Source organism: Pinus tabuliformis, chromosome 2_2 (assembly GCF_031772625.1).
Source record: "Pinus tabuliformis cultivar Carrire ecotype Pingquan chromosome 2_2, CPIR1, whole genome shotgun sequence".
NCBI classification, from domain to species: Eukaryota; Viridiplantae; Streptophyta; class Pinopsida; order Pinales; family Pinaceae; genus Pinus; species Pinus tabuliformis.
Genome location: NC_142300.1, coordinates 813704780 through 813723992, shown reverse-complemented (window position 1 = coordinate 813723992; position 19213 = coordinate 813704780). Strand labels below are relative to the sequence as shown.

General features: G+C 39.2%; 3 protein-coding genes across 6 annotated transcripts; 2 read left to right on the top strand and 1 right to left on the bottom strand.

The window, feature by feature from the left end:
• Positions 1–6095: 6095 nt before the first annotated feature.
• On the top strand, positions 6096–9795 carry LOC149195442 (uncharacterized). Of its 3 annotated transcripts, XM_089405269.1 has the most exons (8): positions 6096–6369; positions 6498–6592; positions 6795–7261; positions 7393–7548; positions 7657–7913; positions 8065–8225; positions 8334–9327; positions 9414–9795. In XM_089405269.1, the coding sequence occupies exons 3-6, from the start codon at positions 6848–6850 to the stop codon at positions 8180–8182; spliced, it is 945 nt and encodes a 314-aa protein (XP_089261395.1). In that variant the 5' UTR covers positions 6096–6369; positions 6498–6592; positions 6795–6847; the 3' UTR covers positions 8183–8225; positions 8334–9327; positions 9414–9795. The 3 variants fall into 3 exon arrangements, with proteins under 3 accessions (XP_089261395.1, XP_089261394.1, XP_089261393.1); XM_089405268.1 differs by having other exon boundaries at positions 6096–6592; positions 9478–9795; XM_089405267.1 differs by having other exon boundaries at positions 6096–6592.
• A 1279-nt stretch (positions 9796–11074) lies between these two features.
• Positions 11075–12292, top strand: LOC149195441 (uncharacterized). Of its 2 annotated transcripts, none has more exons than XM_089405270.1 (2): positions 11075–11654; positions 11809–12292. In XM_089405270.1, exons 1-2 carry the CDS (start codon positions 11516–11518, stop codon positions 12210–12212), a joined length of 543 nt encoding a protein of 180 aa, XP_089261396.1. In that variant the 5' UTR covers positions 11075–11515; the 3' UTR covers positions 12213–12292. The 2 variants fall into 2 exon arrangements, with proteins under 2 accessions (XP_089261396.1, XP_089261397.1); XM_089405271.1 differs by having other exon boundaries at positions 11181–11654; positions 11787–12292.
• A 4819-nt stretch (positions 12293–17111) lies between these two features.
• LOC149195440 (uncharacterized) lies at positions 17112–18149 on the bottom strand. Its single transcript, XM_089407920.1, has one exon. The coding sequence runs from the start codon at positions 18147–18149 to the stop codon at positions 17112–17114; it is 1038 nt and encodes a 345-aa protein (XP_089264046.1).
• Between the last annotated feature and the right edge of the window lie 1064 nt (positions 18150–19213).

Genomic DNA, 19213 nt, shown 5'->3' with positions numbered 1-19213 from the left:
AGGTCCCAGATTTCTCCCTTTTTCCATATACAACACCACAGGTTTGTGGTCAGAGGCCGAAGCCTGAATTATTTTGCTTTTGATGAGAGCGTGGCTTGCTGCTATTCCTTCCTGTATTAGAAATCTGTCGAGCCTTTCTTTTATGTTGTGACTGCCTGTTCTTTTATTACTCCATGTATATTTCCCGTTGCAGAGAGGGATGTCGATGAGGTTGTGAGTCTGGATTATGACTTCCAGCGCTTCTCTTGAAGGGTCCGAATGAAAATTTCCTCCAAACTTTTCATTCGTGTTTCTTATGAGGTTTAAGTCTCCTCCCAGGATTATGTTCCTATCCGGAGAGGCTAGTAGTTCAGAGGATAAAGAGTCCCAACAGGATGCTTTGTCCCGATAGTGATTAGGTGCGTAGATGTTGTAAATGCTGAAGACCTCTTGTGAAACTTTGTTTCTGAGATCGGATTTGATCCACCAGTTGCAAGACTGAAAGTTGGTGGGAGTCCATTTATTTTTGTTCCAGAGTGTTCCTATGCCTCCTGAGGCGCCTTCTGAGCCTGTAGAGAAACCTTCAAAATTTTTGAATCTTTTTATTTGGTTTTGGAATTCTTGGTCTGATAGCTTGGTCTCCTGGATGAGGAAAATTTCTGGCTGCTCCTAGCTTATTAGATCCCGGACTGCGTTTATTTTTGGGGAGGAGCCCATCCCCCTACAATTCCAAGAGACCAGATTCATCATTTCCCAGACTTTGGATGTGTCCCAATCCGCTCCTTTGCTTTTTCTCCACTTCCTTTTTGCTTATCTAGATAGGAATCCATTGGTTGCTGTGCTCCAGTTGCCATATCTTTCACTGCTGCCTCATCTCTGAGCTCTTTATTTGATTTTCTGCCTACTTTTCTTGGCGGGTCTGATAGAATATTGGCTTCTTTCAGTTTGTTTCTAGTGAGGATTCTCTCTATAGTTGGAGGGGGGGAGGGAGGAGGGATTGAGGGCGAGGAGATTACAGCGAGTGTGGTTCGGGGGGATGGAGGGGGGGAGGGGAGGTTTTCGACATCCAGAGATTTGAAAGGATTGGAAGAGGATGGAAAGGATGGAGTGGAGCTGGGAGGAGGGGGAGGAGGAGGAGGGAGGTTTCCTGAAGGGGGCTTTGAGGATGTCCCTTCGTTGACTGAGGGTTTTTTTCTCTTGACTTGTTCCCAGTGACCTTCTGGTTGTTCTTCATTTTCAGTGGGTTCATTTATCTTTAGCTTGCTACATCTATTTGCAAAATGTTCATATTCGTGACATACCTTGCATTTGAAGGGGAGCTGTTCATAGTCGAGTTGTTGGATGTGCGTCCATTGATCAACTTTAATCTTGATGGCTTCCGCCAGGCCTTTCCCGAGGTCTACTTCAACGCAAATCCTGGCGCATGCATGCATGTTCTCCCTTGTCTTAGATCTGTCAATGAATTTGCCTACTGCATTCCCTATTGCCTTGACTGATTCATCCCCCCAGCAGTGGAGCGGAAGATGAGGGAGGCGGACCCAAACCGGGACTGTGTTTGGGATGTCCATTTCCCGATCGAAGTCCGGAGTCCATCTGTTTAGGTAGAGGCCTCTTGAGTCCATAAAGTAAGGCCCATTCCTGAATATGAGGTTCCTGTCTTCCTTGGATTCGAATATGAAGGTGTAATAGCCCCTTTCGCAGAATCTGATAGCTATTTTCCCTTGGATCATGGCGTTCCAGTTGCGCTCCACCCATTTCTGCACTGTTCTTGGAGATGGCCATAAACCTGTGAACTGTCCAACCAGGCCTCTTTCAGCGAGTGTTATTGCCAATTTTCGTGGAAGGGATGGAGGGAGAGAGACCTCAGGTATTTCATCGAGACGCTTGATGAACTTCGATTCAGAGGGTCGCGGTCTTGAGGCAGCTCTCTCAGGAAGCAAAGAGGCGAAAAGAACTTCATAGTTTTCAGGGTCCGGAGGGGTGGGGATGGCGTTCCCAGCCATTTAGGACTGCGAAGCCAGGATGGAAGAAACAAAAGTGCAGGGGCCCCAGAGCAGCATCGGCAGGAGGCCCGTGTCAGGAGCAAACAGATGGGAGGGCAGGGGCTGTCGGCAGCCCTGCCAGCCAGGCCTGGAGGACAGATCCAGGGGGGATATGTTCGTGTAGGAATGCCTCCAACTCATCAATATAGATCCCAAACAGGGTAGTGGACAATGGACAACCCTATTTATGGGACAATGAATAACCTTGTTGAACCCCAATGGTGCTTCGAATGAAATCATACATCCCATGAGCCGCACGAAGACCACCAAGGATAGACTCATATAAGCGCATAATAGTTGTCAATAGGGTCGCAGAGATACCAATATCTCTGAGTCTCTGGAGTAAGGCTTCCCTCAAACCAGAGTCAAAATCTTTCCAAAAATCTACGAAACAACAATAGACTTTCAAAGAGCGGTGTCGTGCCTCCTCAATCACATCACAAAGGGTGAAGATGTGGTTAATGGTTTAATGAGCCAGTCGAAAACTTGCATTTTAAAAGCATGTTAATGTGTATCACTTTTTCCCTTTTTGTGGCAAAGAAGTTTTATAAAAATAGATGGAGTTGGAATGTTTACTCTTAAATTTACAAAATCATCAAAAACTAGGTGGTGGTAAAAGAAAACAAAAGATGTCAATTTAAATTCAATTTCATGTCATATTTTTTCTAAAATTTAATATATAATTTTTATCTAATTTATTCATTTTCTTTAAAAGGTATCATTAATATTTTACATAAATTTTTAAGTAGTGACAAAACCGTGACCCCCCATTTCTCTATTGATTTATGTTTTTTAATTCCAATTTCTTTAAGAGATGTGTTGTAAACATTCTAAAGATTGCTAAACAAATTTAAAAATAAAAAGTAAGCATATTTTTTAATTATTATTAAAATACTAGTAAAAATGATCATATTTTCGTATATATAAAACCGCGACCCAAGAAACTACCCTTTCAAGTTTATAAAATCAATTTTTTTTAATGGAAATTTGAAAATAACATATAACAAAATGTTAAAATTATTTTTTGAAAAATTTTAAAATATGTTTTATATTTTTTATAATAAATTTTTTAATTATGATTATAATAACGTATTTTATATTATTCAAAATATAATATATAAAATTATTTGTTTAGAAATTCTACTTCTATTTTTATATATATATTTTAAAGAGTTTTAGCATTTCATTTAACTTTACATAAAGTTATTTATATTTTGTGAGTGATTAACCATACTTTTTACCAATATTTGCTATGAGTTGACTTATTTGCAAATTTACTTTTTATAACATTATTTATATTTTCTAAACCCATTAAATAGCTTCACTATAGCTTTTACCAAAATTTATTGTGAGTTAGCTTTGTTACAAATTTAGCATTTATTTTTTTATAATTAACAAGTATGAAACTCAACTCATTTAATTGATATTTTTATTTTATTATTATAATAATAATAATAATAATTATTATTATTATTATTTTTTTCATTTGAGTACCTTTTTGCTTTTGCCATATAATGAGACACATTAACATGCTTTTAGCTCTTAGTTGTCTCTGCTCATGGTCATTGGAGAGCTTCTTATTTAGAACAGTAGCATACAACTTTGAGAACATGTGGTCGTGGTCCAACATGATCATTCAATAGTTATTGGGATTTGTGCTGGACCGTGATTTGTGGATTGGATGGATGATGTGGTGTGACCATGCCTATAGAAAACCTTCACGGACTACATGATTGAAGAAATCAGCCAAGTAGCTAACCAAAGCATGGAAACCATGCTTAAAGAACTCCGCTTTGTAGCCTTCCTTATCGACTGCTTCGCTGCTGTTCATCACCCAAATGGCCTCTTTAATATCTCTGTCTGAGAATAGGTAACATGAAGAGAGTGAGGAGGTAACATGAATTTGACAGGAAGAGAGTGAAGAGGTAACATGAATTTTGGCATGCTTAGGAATATCATAAAGGTTGGAAGTGTGAGAGAACATGGTTGTAGGGTCGAGGTAAAGCAAGACCAATTGGATGCAAGTAAGTAACAATGATTTGAAAAGATCAGTTCCAAGTTTCGGTACCCATGTAAAGGTTAATGCTCAAGGAAATTAGTTTACCTATCTCATTCTTATTCCTGTTTCTGCCCCTACTGGTGGTGACAACAACATTTGATTTGGATCTCTTCCTAGGCCTCCTGGTATTGGTACTGCAGAGTGGAGGGGATTTCTGAGGAAAAAGAAAGACATCCATGTCGTGTATGCAACTTTTGAATACTCACATGGGCGAAGAAGAAATCAAATCATTTTTTTTTCATTTCCAGTGTTTTCACCATAAAACCCTCGCGGTTTTAGCGACAAACGACCTTCAATTAAGGGTCAGAGTGATCAAAGCTACAATAACCTGCAAATACGAGGAAAATGTATCCCCTATCCTTGCATAGGGCTGTACTGGGGCTGTGGGCAACAAGGGCATCCAAAAAGCAGGAATGTTCATTCTTGCCTCACTGCCAAAGGCAACAACCAAGGAGGCACCATTGATTTCTTTGCGCATCCTGTCATCTATAGACTATGATAAACATTTCCATTTGCGTACCCTTTCTTTATCTTTCTCGCGTCTAGAAACATCGCTTCAAATTCATGGACGTTGTGTTTTGCTTGAAATGGTGTCATCACTTAAGTTTTGATGGAAATTTGGCCGCCCCTTGAACTCGTCGACCCACATAATCTGCATCTTGAGGCTGAGGTCGCCCGCAAGGGACGCCATATGAAAAGCGGAGGGACCCAGATAAGTCCTCAGTTCCCGTTCTCGTCAGATTATTCTTTTTAAACATGAGTATGAATAACAATTCCAAAATCCTTCATTTGAGCATCACTACGAATTTATAAGCTCTGAAAATGCTAGAAAATATTAAAACCATAGATGAGAGTTCCAACCAATAAATATATCATTACATGCCAGTGTTTGAGGAGATTACAACTTAGATCTAAAGCCTACGAGCAGGCAAATTTGTATATCTAGTAAAGCCTTTTTGAAATGAAAATTCCACACAACCTATTCCATAGATTTATTAAAGCCATAATTTTTTCCTTTCTTGATCTCTGAAGTTTTTTTAGTTTTAAGTAAATGATAGTCTTAGTCCTGTTAGATTTTATTTGTTTGTCTTGTGGGGCACAAGGAGAACGATTGATACCGTTTCATACCTAGACTCTAGACTAGTGAGGATCCGTGGGACCTCACCCCACCACACGAGACCTCAGCAGCTAAACCCTCTCAAATCTGTCCTTGGGAGACAAACTAGGTCCTCCAGACCTCAACAATGCACAAACTCCCCCAGACAACAAGTTAGTGGACAGTCTACACCTCCCACTGATCCTTCATCAAGCCAGCGAACTTTGTGGATTTTTTTCCAAGGCATTCCATACATTGTATCTTTTATGTTTCTGCATTGTACCTTTTATATTCATGCATTGTATACGAACTAGGTCCTCCAGACCTCAGCGGTGCACAAACTCCCCCAGGCAATGAGTTAGTGGAGAGTCTGTACCTCCCACTAACCCTTCATCAGGCCAGCAAACTTTATGGAATTTTTTCCAGGGCATTCCATACATTATATCTTTTATGTTCATGCATTGTATTTTTTATAGGACATTGTTTGGTTCACTGGCATTTTATGGACATTAGTTAGACATAAATATAATTATCTTATCTTATTCTAAAAAAAATGCTCCAATAAATTTATGCATAGGTGAAAAAAACACAATTTATTCACTTCCTTTTATCCTGATCCTAATCTTCCAAGTTTATGAATCCACCCAAATCTACCATCACTATTTTGAGAGTAATTATGAACATAATTTGTAGAAGTTAAATGAAATGTTTGAAATAACATGGTTTTGAAAGATTTCCACGATAATTTTTATTGATTATGTTTTTAAATGAAAAATATTACCGAGAGGTAAAGGCAAATATTAAAAATCTAAAAATCTTGTGAAAAGCAGTTCAAAAATAAAACCCTTCTCAAAAAGTGAAAAAAATCAATGATGAATAGGGTTACCTGTTAAATTTAACCCTGAAAATTTAGGGATGAGTAGGATTACCAGTCAAATTTAACCCTTGATTGATATATATACCTGGAAAGCCATCCCGACTCCTTCTCACACTGATTCCTTTGCGTATTGAAGCTTACTGCCCGTCCTACACTGGATATTTCCATGGTCTTGAAGATATCGATTCCTCCAAAATCGAAGAACCGCGTGTGGATCCCCAGACCAGCCATCGTCCAGCCATGCCCTGCCTGGGAGACGAGGGCCTGCACAATGAATAGCTGGCTAACTGTGAGTGGCCTTCGACAGAGGACTAAGGTCAGTGGGGATCCGTCCCTTAAAAGAACGCCTTTGACCTAAACATTCCATTTGCTGTTTATCATTTTTCATAAGTAAGCCAAGAGCAAGAGTCTGGTTCTACCATCATTCATTTTTATGTGTTCAAGAGGAGAAATGGCAACCAAACGCCCTTGTTGCATGCGCTTCTCCTGCTTTTCTTCAGCTTCATCGGATTAAAGGGGACAAGATTCCACTTCAGCAGGTACCCGGAGCTGGCCTTCTGCAATTGATAATACAATAGTTACAATGTTTTGATGGCGCAACAGATTGAATGTTTTTATTTATGTTCATGGATATTATTATTAAGAATAATGTAGTCATTTCACAGAAGGCCCTTCTGCTGCTACAATTTGCGGATAATATTGATGCTGATGGCTATTGTGATTGTGCATAAACCCTTCCAGGAGCTCCCAAGCGCACTGAAGCTCCAATCTCTGGATCTTCTAATGTTGTTTCAATGAAATATGAGATAGAACATGTTGATGTCAATCTCAATGTTTCAGGAAGCCATCAGTGCGATAAAGCTCCAGTCTCCAAATCTATGAATCTTCTGCGGAAATCTGAGGGAAAAAACGTGAATGTCAATCTCAATGTACCAGGAGCCCCCCAGTGCAATGAAGCTTCATCCTCGGGATCTTCTAATGTTTCAATGAAATATGAGGGAGAAGACGTGGATGTCAATCTTAACGTTTCAGAAGCCCCCTGGTGTGATGAAGATCCGTCCTCTTCCTATTCCAGAGGTGCAACTAAATCAGATGTCATTAACACCATATTACATAAAGATATTGAGGAAATCGACGGGAAAAAAGTCGATGTCAATCTCGATAACCTTATGGAGCACATATCTGAGCTTTTGAAACTGAGAGAGGAGGTACATCACAATCTTTCATATCCATCCGAATTAAATTACAATTAGATTGTGAATTATATTATTCGATAGTATTATAATTACTGTGTGATATCGGATTTGAAATATATAAATTCATTTCGTGCTTTTCTTAGGAAATGCTTCGAAATAAAAAAGCATCGAATCCCAGCAATTTCCCTTCGCCTGATGTTCCAGGCTTCAAGAAATTAAATGCCATATTGTCACGGGGAACCGACTTGAAGAACTTTAAGGAGTTACTGTCATCGGCATTAGATTTTGCTTCTAAATTGGTGTGTATAATTAGTCCACATTGAGATGTTCATCACTTGCAACTAAAACTGAATGTCGAGTGTAATTATATTAAAGCCCAAATTTCTCTTCTTTTTTATGGTGTTCAGAAAGATGTTATATCTGGACCTGTTACCACATTCCTAAAGGATATAGGGCAGGTAAGCGTTGTTACTGCAAGACTTCTGGTGGTTGCATATACTTTGGAAAGATTTGACGATCTTTCAATGAGTTACGTTGCCACTGTTGTTAAAAGATACAAAGAAAGCCCCAAAGGAACAGAGGATGTAATCCAATATGCAACAGCATTGATAGTTGAAGGCGCGATCATGTGCTGTACTCAGATTGACCGTTCCGCCTGGAAAAGGTAAATACTCAATATTCTGTGGTTCATCTTATTTACCACGCTTTGTATAAAGTATAGGGCTGTTGTCATAGTCAAATGCACAGAGAGCCCATGGTTAACATTCAAAGATATGAAAGAGTGTTTTTCATGGAATTTCATTGCTTGATTGCAGCTTCTTCTTAACGTCCAAACACAAAGCCGAGTTGAGTGACATTAGGCAGAAGTTAAATGTCAAATACATGCAAATTAATGTCGAAATCGGTTTTCGTGTTTTAACGACCATCGAGTGATAGGGGAGTTCCCCTTTGTCAAAAAAATATCCTACACATGCTGGTAAATGTGTTGTTAAGTTAATTTATTTCATATTTAAGTTTATTATTAATATTAATTTTCTATGAATTACCTTAAATATGGATCTGATGTTGAAAACTGTTGCAACAGTTGGAATCGAGAAGTCGATGACAGAGGTTCTTGATCTTTTGGGAATTGAAAGTGACCAGAATGCTGTCACGGTTATCCTCCATGGTTTCCGAGTGATGGGTAAAGCCACTTTCGCAGATGAGGTCGTTTCAGAAGCTGGGGGATGTAGATATTCCAAGGTTCGGCTGTTTGAAGATATAGAGTCAACTGGTGTTATAGAAAAATTGCAAAAACAGATATTAGAAAATTTGATGGAACCTGGACAGCCTATTACAAATTTTAGCACGTATGAAGATGGACGGCGTGAGCTGGGAGAAATGTTAGAGAAAGTGCAACGTTTCATTTACATTGATAACGTTTTGAGCGGAGATGCGGTTAAAAAGCTTTTGCCACAGGATATGAGTAGAGCAAAGAAGGTGAGGCTCCTCCTTACTGCACGTGACGAAAATGTGAAGAATGCATGCCCAAGGCCGTGTACAGAACTCAAAATCTATAAGATGGAGGGCATTCAGGATCAAGAAGGATTGATTATTTCAAAGAAGGAAATAAAGGCTGGAATAAACTATAATCAATTCAAGGACATCATACACACATGTGGCGGAATTCCCCTCATGTTAACATTAACAGCACCATTCATAGGTCGCGCAAAAAATAAGGAGGGAGCTTATTCTACACTGGTGCTTCAGAAAGATAAATGGCCGAGTGAGGCCTTTGAGGAGATGCGCTACGCCTTTGCCTACGATGCTTTCCCCCCGATTGTAAAGATCCATTTTTAGACCTCTGTTCATTTTTCAAAGGATGGGCTTGGGACAATGTGGAAGATATTGTGGGAAAAGATAAACGGGAAATGTTAGAAAGCAGAGCACTTGTCACTAGAACCACAAATGGCGTTTCAAGTGTACACGATGTCATCTTAACACTCACTCGACAAATGTCAAAAAAAGAGTCAAAAGGAAAGAAAGTGAAAAAGACATTCACCAGTGCAAGCAAACTTAAGGAGTTCCTCCAAGAGGAGGTAACAAATCTATGAATGATATACATGTTTGTTTATGCAGTCTTTGTTTTTATTTTAATTTAACTATACTCTATAATGGCATGCAGAATGCTTATCAGATAAAAGGCATCTGGTTAAGTGATAATAAGGATGCATTGGAAATATCTGCAGAAACGCTCGACTTAATGCATAAATCATTGAGAGTTCTTCAATTTGGGAAATTGGCAAAGGTGGAGGGCAAGTACAGTGAAACATTTAAGGAGTTGGTATTTTTTGAAGCGAAAGTTCCCCAGCTTCCGTTTCATGATGTGTCAAAGTTAAAGCAATTGAGGTACCTCAGTTATAAACCCAATGACTACAAGCTACCTCAGGCAAGTGATTCGTTGGTATTTTTTGAAGCGAAAGTTCCCCAGCTCCCGTTTCATGATGCGTCAAAGTTAAAGCAATTGAGGTACCTCAGTTATAAACCCAATGACTACAAGCTACCTAAGGCAAGTGATTCTATTTCCCATTTCACTTTTCCTGAGAAAATTGATTCTACGTAAGTAAATGTTTTACTACTTTTAATGGTTTCATATGATTGTAACGTATCAAGCACATAACTTGCAGATGCCTTCCAGTTTGAGACACATGGAATTTGGTGGAAGTTCATGTATTTCAAATCTTTTCCAATGACATCATACAGACATGTGGCGGAATTCCCCTCATGTTAACATTAACAGCACCATTCATAGGTCGCACAAAAAATAAGGAGGAAGCTTATTCTACACTGGTGCTTCAGAAAGATAAATGGCCGAGTGAGGCCTTTGAGGAGATGCGTTATGCCTTTGCCTACGATGCTCTTCACCCTGAGTGTAAAGATCCATTTTTAGACCTCTGTTCATTTTTCAAAGGATGGGATTGGGACAGTGTGGAAGATATTGTGGGAAAAGATAAACTGGGAATGTTAGAAAGCAGAGCACTTGTCACTAGAACCACAAATGGCATTTCATACGATGCTCTTTCCCCTGAGTGTAAAGATCCATTCTTAGACCTCTGTTCATTTTTCAAAGGATGGGCTTGGGACAGTGTGGAAGATATTGTGGGAAAAGATAAACTGGGAATGTTAGAAAGCAGAGCACTTGTCACTAGAACCACAAATGGCGTTTCATACGATGCTCTTCCCCCTGAGTGTAAAGATCCATTTTTAGACCTCTGTTCATTTTTCAAAGGATGGGCTTGGGACAGTGTGGAAGATATTGTGGGAAAAGATAAACTGGAAATGTTAGAAAGCAGGGCACTTGTCACTAGAACCACAAATGGCGTTTCAAGTGTACACGATGTCATCTTAACACTCGCTCGCCAAATGTCAAAGAAAGAGTCAAAAGGAAAGAAAGCGAGAAAGACATTCACCAGTGCAAGCAAACTTAAGGAGTTCCTCCAAGAGGAGGTAACAAATATATGAACAATATACATGTTTGTTTATACAGTCTTTGTTTTTATTTTAATTTAACTATATTCTATAATGGCATGCAGAATGCTCATCAGATAAAAGGCATCTGGTTAAGTGATCATAAGGATGCATTGGAAATATCTGCAGAAACGCTCGACTCAATGCATAAGTCATTGAGAGTTCTTCAGCTTGAGAAACTGGCGAAGGTGAAGGGCAAGTGCAGTGAAACATTTAAGGAGTTTGGTATTTTTTTGAAGCGAAAGTTGTTCCCCAGCTTCCGTTTCATGATGGTGTGAAAGTTAAAGCAATTGAGGTACCTCAGCTATGAACCAAATGACTTCAAGCTATCTAAGGCAAGTGATTCTATTTCCCATTCACTTTTCCTGAGAAAATTGATTCTACGTAAGTAAATGTTTTACTACTTTTAATGGTTTCATATGATTGTAACGTATCAAGCACATAACTTGCAGATGCCTTCCAGTTTGAGACACATGGAATTTGATGGAAGTTCACATTTTCATGTATTTCAAATCTTTTCCAAGCATCTTCAACGACTTGGACATTTGAGAATACTAAGATTGGTCAACTTTTCAAAAAATTGAAAAATCTCCCTGAATTGGGTGACCTAGTAAATGGTTTGCAGGAACTATATTTTTCAAATTGCAAATCCAACCGAAAACTACTTGTGGAGTTGACAAATTGAAAGGAAGGACTATTCTTTTAGAACTGAGGCCTCCCAACTCCTTCTATGACATTCGCGCACCATTTTTGAAGGCAATGTACCTTGACGAGAAAGAGAAACTTGATCTTGAAATTATGTCCATTCCTCTTGTGAAGCCAAGCGAGGAATGCGATGTATTTGATGTCGACTTCAGAGTTTCTTTTCAACCACTTAGTAGAAAGTGTGTCAGTTCAGGTAAATAATTTTACTTGTTTTTCCATTACTGTATATTTTTAACAATGATAAGAAAGGGAAAATAATAATGAATAGATGACAGGTAATTGATTTTCAAATATAATTTTTATTTTGTTCTTTCTTTACGAGTAGGTGAAAAAACTATTGTTTCAAGGAAAATTGCTATGCTGGTATAGCGGGAATGATAAGGAGGTTATATGTTCCATATGGAATGCAATGGAGCAGTTCAGAGACCGCATTCACATTATTCAGATTGGCCGTACTATTATCTTCACTCAAAAAATTTACAAGGATTATTATTATCCCTTGGAAATTAGAACTGAGATGGAAGGGATTTCTTTGTTAAATTTATCAATGCGTGAAACTCTGAAATTTTCAATGCGGCTTCACCATTTGGAAGAAGAAATTAACGGAATGGACGAAAGCGATAAGCAGTTGCTTGAACTGAAAAGTCTTTTACATTCTGTTCAACCTAAGCCTGAAGACTACAGGTACGGATCCATTGCCTTCATGGACGAGCAGGGCGAAATGGTTGCAGCTTTCAGAGGACGATCGTAATTCACAGTTTTCTGAAGGGCATAAAATAGGCAAACGGGGCTTTTGCAGGTCTTCTTACGGTGGCGGATGTTCCGGAGAGATTTCAAACTGTTTCTGGCAACCGAATTTAATGCCTGTTTGTTTTAGACAAGATGTTTAGATTGGCCAAATATACTCGGCAGTTAAATCAGAAGCCTGGGTTGTGGAGAAAGATGAAGTGTGTAGCAACAGCAATTATAGTTGCATCCTCCATAAGTGCTGTACTCAAATTGATCAATCCAAACTTCCACTTTAATGTTAACAATAGTGGTGGTTAGAAACAAATTATATTTTTCAGAAAAATAAAAACAGTACATATACCTGGTTCATAGCTTCATCCATCCAGTCAAACCATGTGCTGGTTAAGAAAGTTCCAGAATAATATCTATAAATAAACCAGACTATCACAGGCAGGCCTTGGAGAGGCTATCAGCCTTTGTCTTACCTTCCCTGTATATATCCGTGATGGTGTATGTGAAAAGCAATCTTAGAATGTGCTTGATGTTCATGAGCCACCGCAGGAAAAGCGCGGCAAAAATCAATATTCCCAATGATACCGTTTATCAATCAATACCTTTGAGTCACCGTAGATATTATTCAGAGAGTTAATGTGTTTTTGTGTTCAGAAACAAATTATATGCCATGGGTGGTGGGCAACTCCTATTTCTTACCCCATAGAATAGTTAATGCAGTCTGACATGCTAGGGAAATAACAGTTTCCTTGCATTTATATTTCTCTCAAAGTTAATTTTGGAGTTGCCATGGGTGGTGTGCTAAATGATTCCCTTGAATTAATAGGTTGTGAGTTATGACTACGTGTGGGCCCGCGCCCGGTGTAAATAAATTTCGAAAACTCTGATTACACCGGGCCCGCCTGACTATGACTAGGTTTGATGTAGCGACCGTCTACAAGGACAGGCTGGAGCAAGCTGAATGGCAATTAATGAAAAATTGCGACATAATGGCCAAGGCAATCAGCGAAGGTAAAGAAATTATTTTAATGTTCAATGTTCACGATGCTAAAGATAGTTTACTGTTTCATCCGATATTTCTCTTAAGCTTTTCGACAGCCCCTAAAAATATATTTAAGAAAAAAATGCAATTCTGTTTCATCCGATATTTCTCTTAACCTTTTCCACAGCCCCTAAAAATATATTTAAGAAAAAAATGCAATTAGTTTTAATGTCAACCGTGTATTGTATTTTTTTCCTTTACAAAATATTTTGAGTATATTTTCTCTTGTTCCATATTGGGGTTCTTGTGTTTTCTCAACGCATTACTGTCTTCTAGTTAATACATGGTGCAGGTCCAGAATTAATTTTTTTTGGCAAGAACACTCTGTGTTGTTGAAACATGAGATATACGAGCACATGATGAGATTTTATGAGTGGAAGCAGTTTAACGAGGGTTAAATTTTAGTAATGGACATAACTATAATATAATGTCACTTTATTTTAAAATTGTTATTCTTTTTTATTAATTTAATTATTGCACCTTAGTCTCTGTCTTCATTTAACACTAATTATAATATTTTATACTCTAAAAATGATACTCTAAGGCATCATTTGTTTAAAACATATTTTCATATGGTTCTTGATTTAAAATAGTTAAAAATTAACATAGATTTTAAGCTAATTCTCGGATTCGTGCCAGATTTAAGCTATATATTTTTTTTCAGAGAGAAAAAGCGAAATTGTATTATATTGAGTCTATATAACTGCTCCAGATAGTACATTTACATGCTAATTGAGGAGACTAAGAACATATGACACAAAACCAGAGGAAGATATCCTCTGAGAAGGATGCCGAAGCTTAAAAGCATACACAGATACAAATATATTAGACACCTCCTGCGAAACTAGGAAGATGATCAGAGATAGATATAGTCATTCATACCATACAAATGCTTGAGTACCAAAAAGATAAATAAAAACAGACTTGAAGGACATAAGCAAGAGATTAAAAGCCAGGGATAGCAAAATCCTGAATGATAAAGGACTCCTCGCCAGATATTACCTTCATGGACCAGGAACCTGTACCTAGTTGAAGACCCTCCTTTGACAGGCCAGTCGACTTGTTGGTTCTGTGCTCTGAAGATGTGCTGAATGGAACACCCTCTCATAAGTCCCCAAAAAAACATGATCCTGTCCATCCAATCCACCAGGTGAGGGCACCTGATGGAGCTTTTACCATTGACATGATCGACTAAGGTTTTGGAGTCCCCATAAATAGAGATGGAATGAATGTCAAAAAAAATACAGAAGGCGAGAAGACCCGCAAGGGCCTTCGCCTCTGCCATGTTGTTTGTGCCCTTACCTGCATTCCAAAAAAGACTATATTGAAGATTCTCGTCCATAATTATGAAAACCCCACAGCTGCAAGAGTTTTGCTGAGCGGCACCATCAAAAAAGGCCCTCGGGGACCTGTAAAGAGAAACTAGTTGTGCATTTCTATTGACAGCGTTCAATTTGGGCAACTATTTTGGGACGGAGTCATAGATGAGAATTATGTGTTGTAATATATCCTTGAGAGGCTCCTTTGCTTCTTTGAAAATTATGTTGTTCCTCCACCTCCAAGCACACCATAGAATGGTAATAATGAGTGATCTCCATGAATCTCTTTGCCTGCTCCACCAATCAAAAGCAGCATGTGTAGAAGCATGAGAGACAAGAGGGAAACCATATAAAATTGCCAATTCGTGCCATATTTGCAGAATAGATTTGCATTGAAAGAACATGTGAAAGTTTGTTTCCTCTTCTAATTCGCACATCAGGCACCTGCTTGGCCCATGCCACTTCCTTTTCTTTAAATTCTCCTAGGTCAAATTTTTATTGTAAAACACCAACCATAAGAAGTATATTAATTTGGGAGAGCATCTTGATTTCCAAATTGCTGAGGGGAAAGTGGGATTAGAATACAAGGGCTTCAAACCAATCAAATCTGTATAAATATCCTTTACGCATACCTGTAAATTTGCATTTGACGTTTTCCAGATTAAATAATCCTGCGGCCTGGACCGGATAAACCCATAGCTTCTCAGTACGATTCTGATTGAGTTCCAAAGACTTACCATAGACTCTGACATACCAAGATCTTTAGCCGTTTTCCATACAGGGAGAGGGCCTTGCCAACCTGCAATCAACTTATCCCACGTGAAGAAACCTTTTCTATGGAGGAAAATTAGGATCCTTTCGGGAATTGAAATGCTCTCGCGCCTACTCATGATGGGATCTATTCCGATCAGGATTCTTGTGCCAGATTGAAAGCACCATTTCAGGTTCCTTAAGAAATATTGTTCTATTTTGCAGAAACTGAGCCAGATGGCAGAGCCATGCATTGCTCCAATCCTCCCTAAACGGAACCAGTATTCCATGCCTTTTCCTCTCAAATATTTTGTTTTAATGGTAGTGCTCCACGGCCCTTCCCCGAAGATACCCCTCCACAAAGATTTGCACAGGAGTGCTTTCCCGAAGGTCCTCATATCCAATAATCCCCATCCACCTGTAGTCTTCGGCCTAGAAATCTTTTCCAAAGTAGTGAGATGATATTTTCCTTGAACTGATTTGCTGCCCCATATGAAATTTGCAGTGACCTTGTTCATTTTCTGAATGATACTTGCCGGGAGGAAGAAAATGTGAGCCCAGTATACAGCAAGTTGCGATAGGACTGCTTGAGTTAGGACGATTCTTCCAGCCAGAGATAGACACTTATATTCCCAGGCGGATATCTTTTTGTAGTATCTATCAATAAGCCATTGCCAATCATCTTTAGAGTAACCCTTTGCCTTTAGATGAAAACCCAAATAATTTAATCCATCCTTAATTGACCTCGTACCGATTCCAAACAAGGTGGAAATCCATTCCATTGTTTCCATATTGGCGTCATTGTGGTAGAGAATGGACTTGGACTTGTTTATTTGTAAGCCGGTGGCACTTTGAAACCTATAAAGAATGTCATTGAGACATATCCACGATATCCTGCACAACATTGCAAAAATAAGCACATCATCGACAAATAAATTGTGCGAGATGAAGTTGTTCCTGCAAATCTTCACGGGCTTGCATTTGTTCTCTGAAACTGCCTTATTGATATGAAGGCTTAAAAAGTTCATTGCTAAGATGAACAACAACGGCGACAAAGGGAAACCTTGACGCAGACCCCTTTCTGCTGGGAAGAAATGGGAAGGGATCCCATTTATAATGACAACATAGTTCACGTTCTCAATACATGCCATAATCCAATTTATGATATTTGATTTCAGCCCAATCTTTGCTAATAAATACCTGATAAAACCCCAGTCTAAGCAATCATAAGCTCTTTGTAAATCAATTTTCAAGATGGCTGCTTTAGATTGATTTGAGATCATGGAGAACAGACATTCCTGAGTGCTGGCGACAACATCCATTATATTTCTTCCCTTTAAAAACACATGTTGGTCCTTTGATAATGAGCTGGATAATGTCGCTTTGATCCTCTCTACTATGATTTTTGTGATAATTTTGAAAGTTATGTTGCACAAGGAAATCGGCCTAAAATCTTTAAAGGAGTCCACTTCCAATTTCTTTGGGATGAGAGCAATCTGCGTGGATGATGTAATGTGGTGAATGTTGCCTGAGATTCTTGCTGCTTCAACCATCCTTAACAGATCAAGTTTGATGATGTCAAAGAAATGTATGAAGAATTCTATTGTCCAGCCATCCGGGCCAGGACATTTATCCTTCTTGAAGGCCTTCATAACTCTTAAAAGTTCTTCCTCTGTTATAGGCTGGAAGAGATCTTCATTTTTTCCATCATCGAACATTTGAGGGACCGGATCAATACCCCATAGGATATCTTGAAAGCTGCTATTTTCCCTTCTTTTGTATTGGTCTTTAAAATGTCTCACTGCTGCCTTTGAGATTTCTTGTTGAGAGAAGAGAAAACCTCCCTGACCATCACTAATTTTCCATATAGTGTTCCTCTCCCGCCTGGCATTTGCATACTTGTGAAAAATTTAGTGTTCCTATCACCTTCCTCGAGCCAGATCGCCCTGCTCTTTAATCTCCATAAGGCTTCCTCCTTCTTTAGAATATTTTGTTTTTTTCTTTCTAGCTCATTTAGGCGGCATCTCATGCTAAAAGGGAGAGAGTTAGCTTTCAAAAACTTGGAAATATCGTCCAGTTCCTTTTGTATTTCTTGTAGAGCCAATCTGTCCGACTGTCTTTTTTTATGTTGCCATTCCTTTACCACTTTTCTCATTGAGGCCATCTTGTCTCTAAAGGTCATAAAAGGAGGAAGCGAGCCTTTTGCAGATAATTCCTTCCTAACTTTTGTTATTTCTTCATTGAAAGCTGGGTCCTCTAGGCATGTTCTGTTGAATTTGAAGGGGTACCCATTCCTATACCCCTTATCCCTCCAGCTGAGAGAAATTGGCCTATGGTCGGAAATGAAGACATTTTCAATGGACGAAAAAGGCATGCCCATTTTGTCAATAATGCTGACATGAACTATAAACCGGTCTATCCTTTTTGCAATGTAGGCCTCTTCCATTCTTCCGTTATCCCACGTGGGCGACATTTTGGGCGGGGCAACATCTACAAGATTCCTGTGGAGGAATTCATACTTAATTCGATCTGAGAGCGGATCTGTCTTCCTGCGTTTTCCCCATCGTTCTTCCGAGCTTAGAGTAATGTTTAGATCGCCTGCAATCATTAATGATTCAATGTCAAATATTTCTGAATCAAAAAATTTATCCCAAAAGTGAGTCCTGTTCTTATAAGGGGCATAGATATTCAAGATATTGATGGGACAATTATATCCTCTAATAAACGTTGTGATGAGAATTCCAGCAAAACATTTGTAGGCTTTAGCTTTGATCCAGGAAGGATCCCACATAACCGCTAGCCCTCCCGAAAGGCCCTTGGCTTCCGAGGCTGCCATATGCCATGAGGGAAACATTTTCCTGAAGTAGGTAATGGACGCCTGTTTGTTGTGCATGGTTTCTTGTACTAGAATGATTTTTGGCTTGGTTGAGAAGAAAAGCTCTTTGAGCGCCAAAAATTTGAGATCTGCTCCCAGACCTCGAATATTCATTGATATGATGAAAGTCATTTGGGGAGTTTTCCAGCCGCGCTTGCTCTAAGAGGCTGATTCTCTGTCATGTCAATGATGGGAATGTCCACAAGGGACAGGGTCCTTACTCCACAGGCCGCATCTTTTGTCCTCCCCCGATAGTGTCTGCTTCCCCCATTGTTTTTTTTCCTCACTGTTATATTTTTAGCAGAGTTTGGGCTAATGAGCGGGGGCGAGGGATACCGAGGCTTATGGATGGTTAAGGGCTCCATCTCGAGAGATTTCTTGCTTAGAAGAAAATCTAAGTCACTGTCATACAAATTTGTTGGAGATGAGACCGGGGAATTTAAAGGAGTGGCAGATACCATCGGCTCTTTGCCTTTTGAGGAGGGAAAAAGGATTTTATCGGGCATAGGCGAGGAAGATGAAATGAGGATGGTTTGGGATCCCACTTTAAAATCCTTTGGCTTGGAGGTTCAGGGGGGGAGGAATTGCTTTTTCATCCTTTGGTTCCCAGGGGGGGCGAGCAAAGAAAAGGTTGTAACTCTTTTTTGGCGCTAAAATCAGTTATAGAGAAAGATTCCGGCTTGGAACCGAGGCACAGAGAGCGATCTTGAGAGAAAAACTGAGGAGATTGAATGGTTCTGTTTTCAAGATTCTTGAGATCTTGAACAACCTACAGATCTGTCGGAGTCAAACTGGCTGTAGGAGATAGCTTCTCTTGATCAGAGGACAGTGGTGAAGCCGCCCGGGCCTTTTCATGATACACCCTTCTTTTTATAATCGGGCGCCGAGGGCAATTTCTTATTAGATGTCCTGTCTTGTGACAAGCGGCACATCTGAAGGGGATACCCTAGAAATCTAGCCTTTGTTTTATTTTTAAATCCCTCCAGGCAATCTCTATGTGATTCGGAAATCCACCCCTGTAGGCC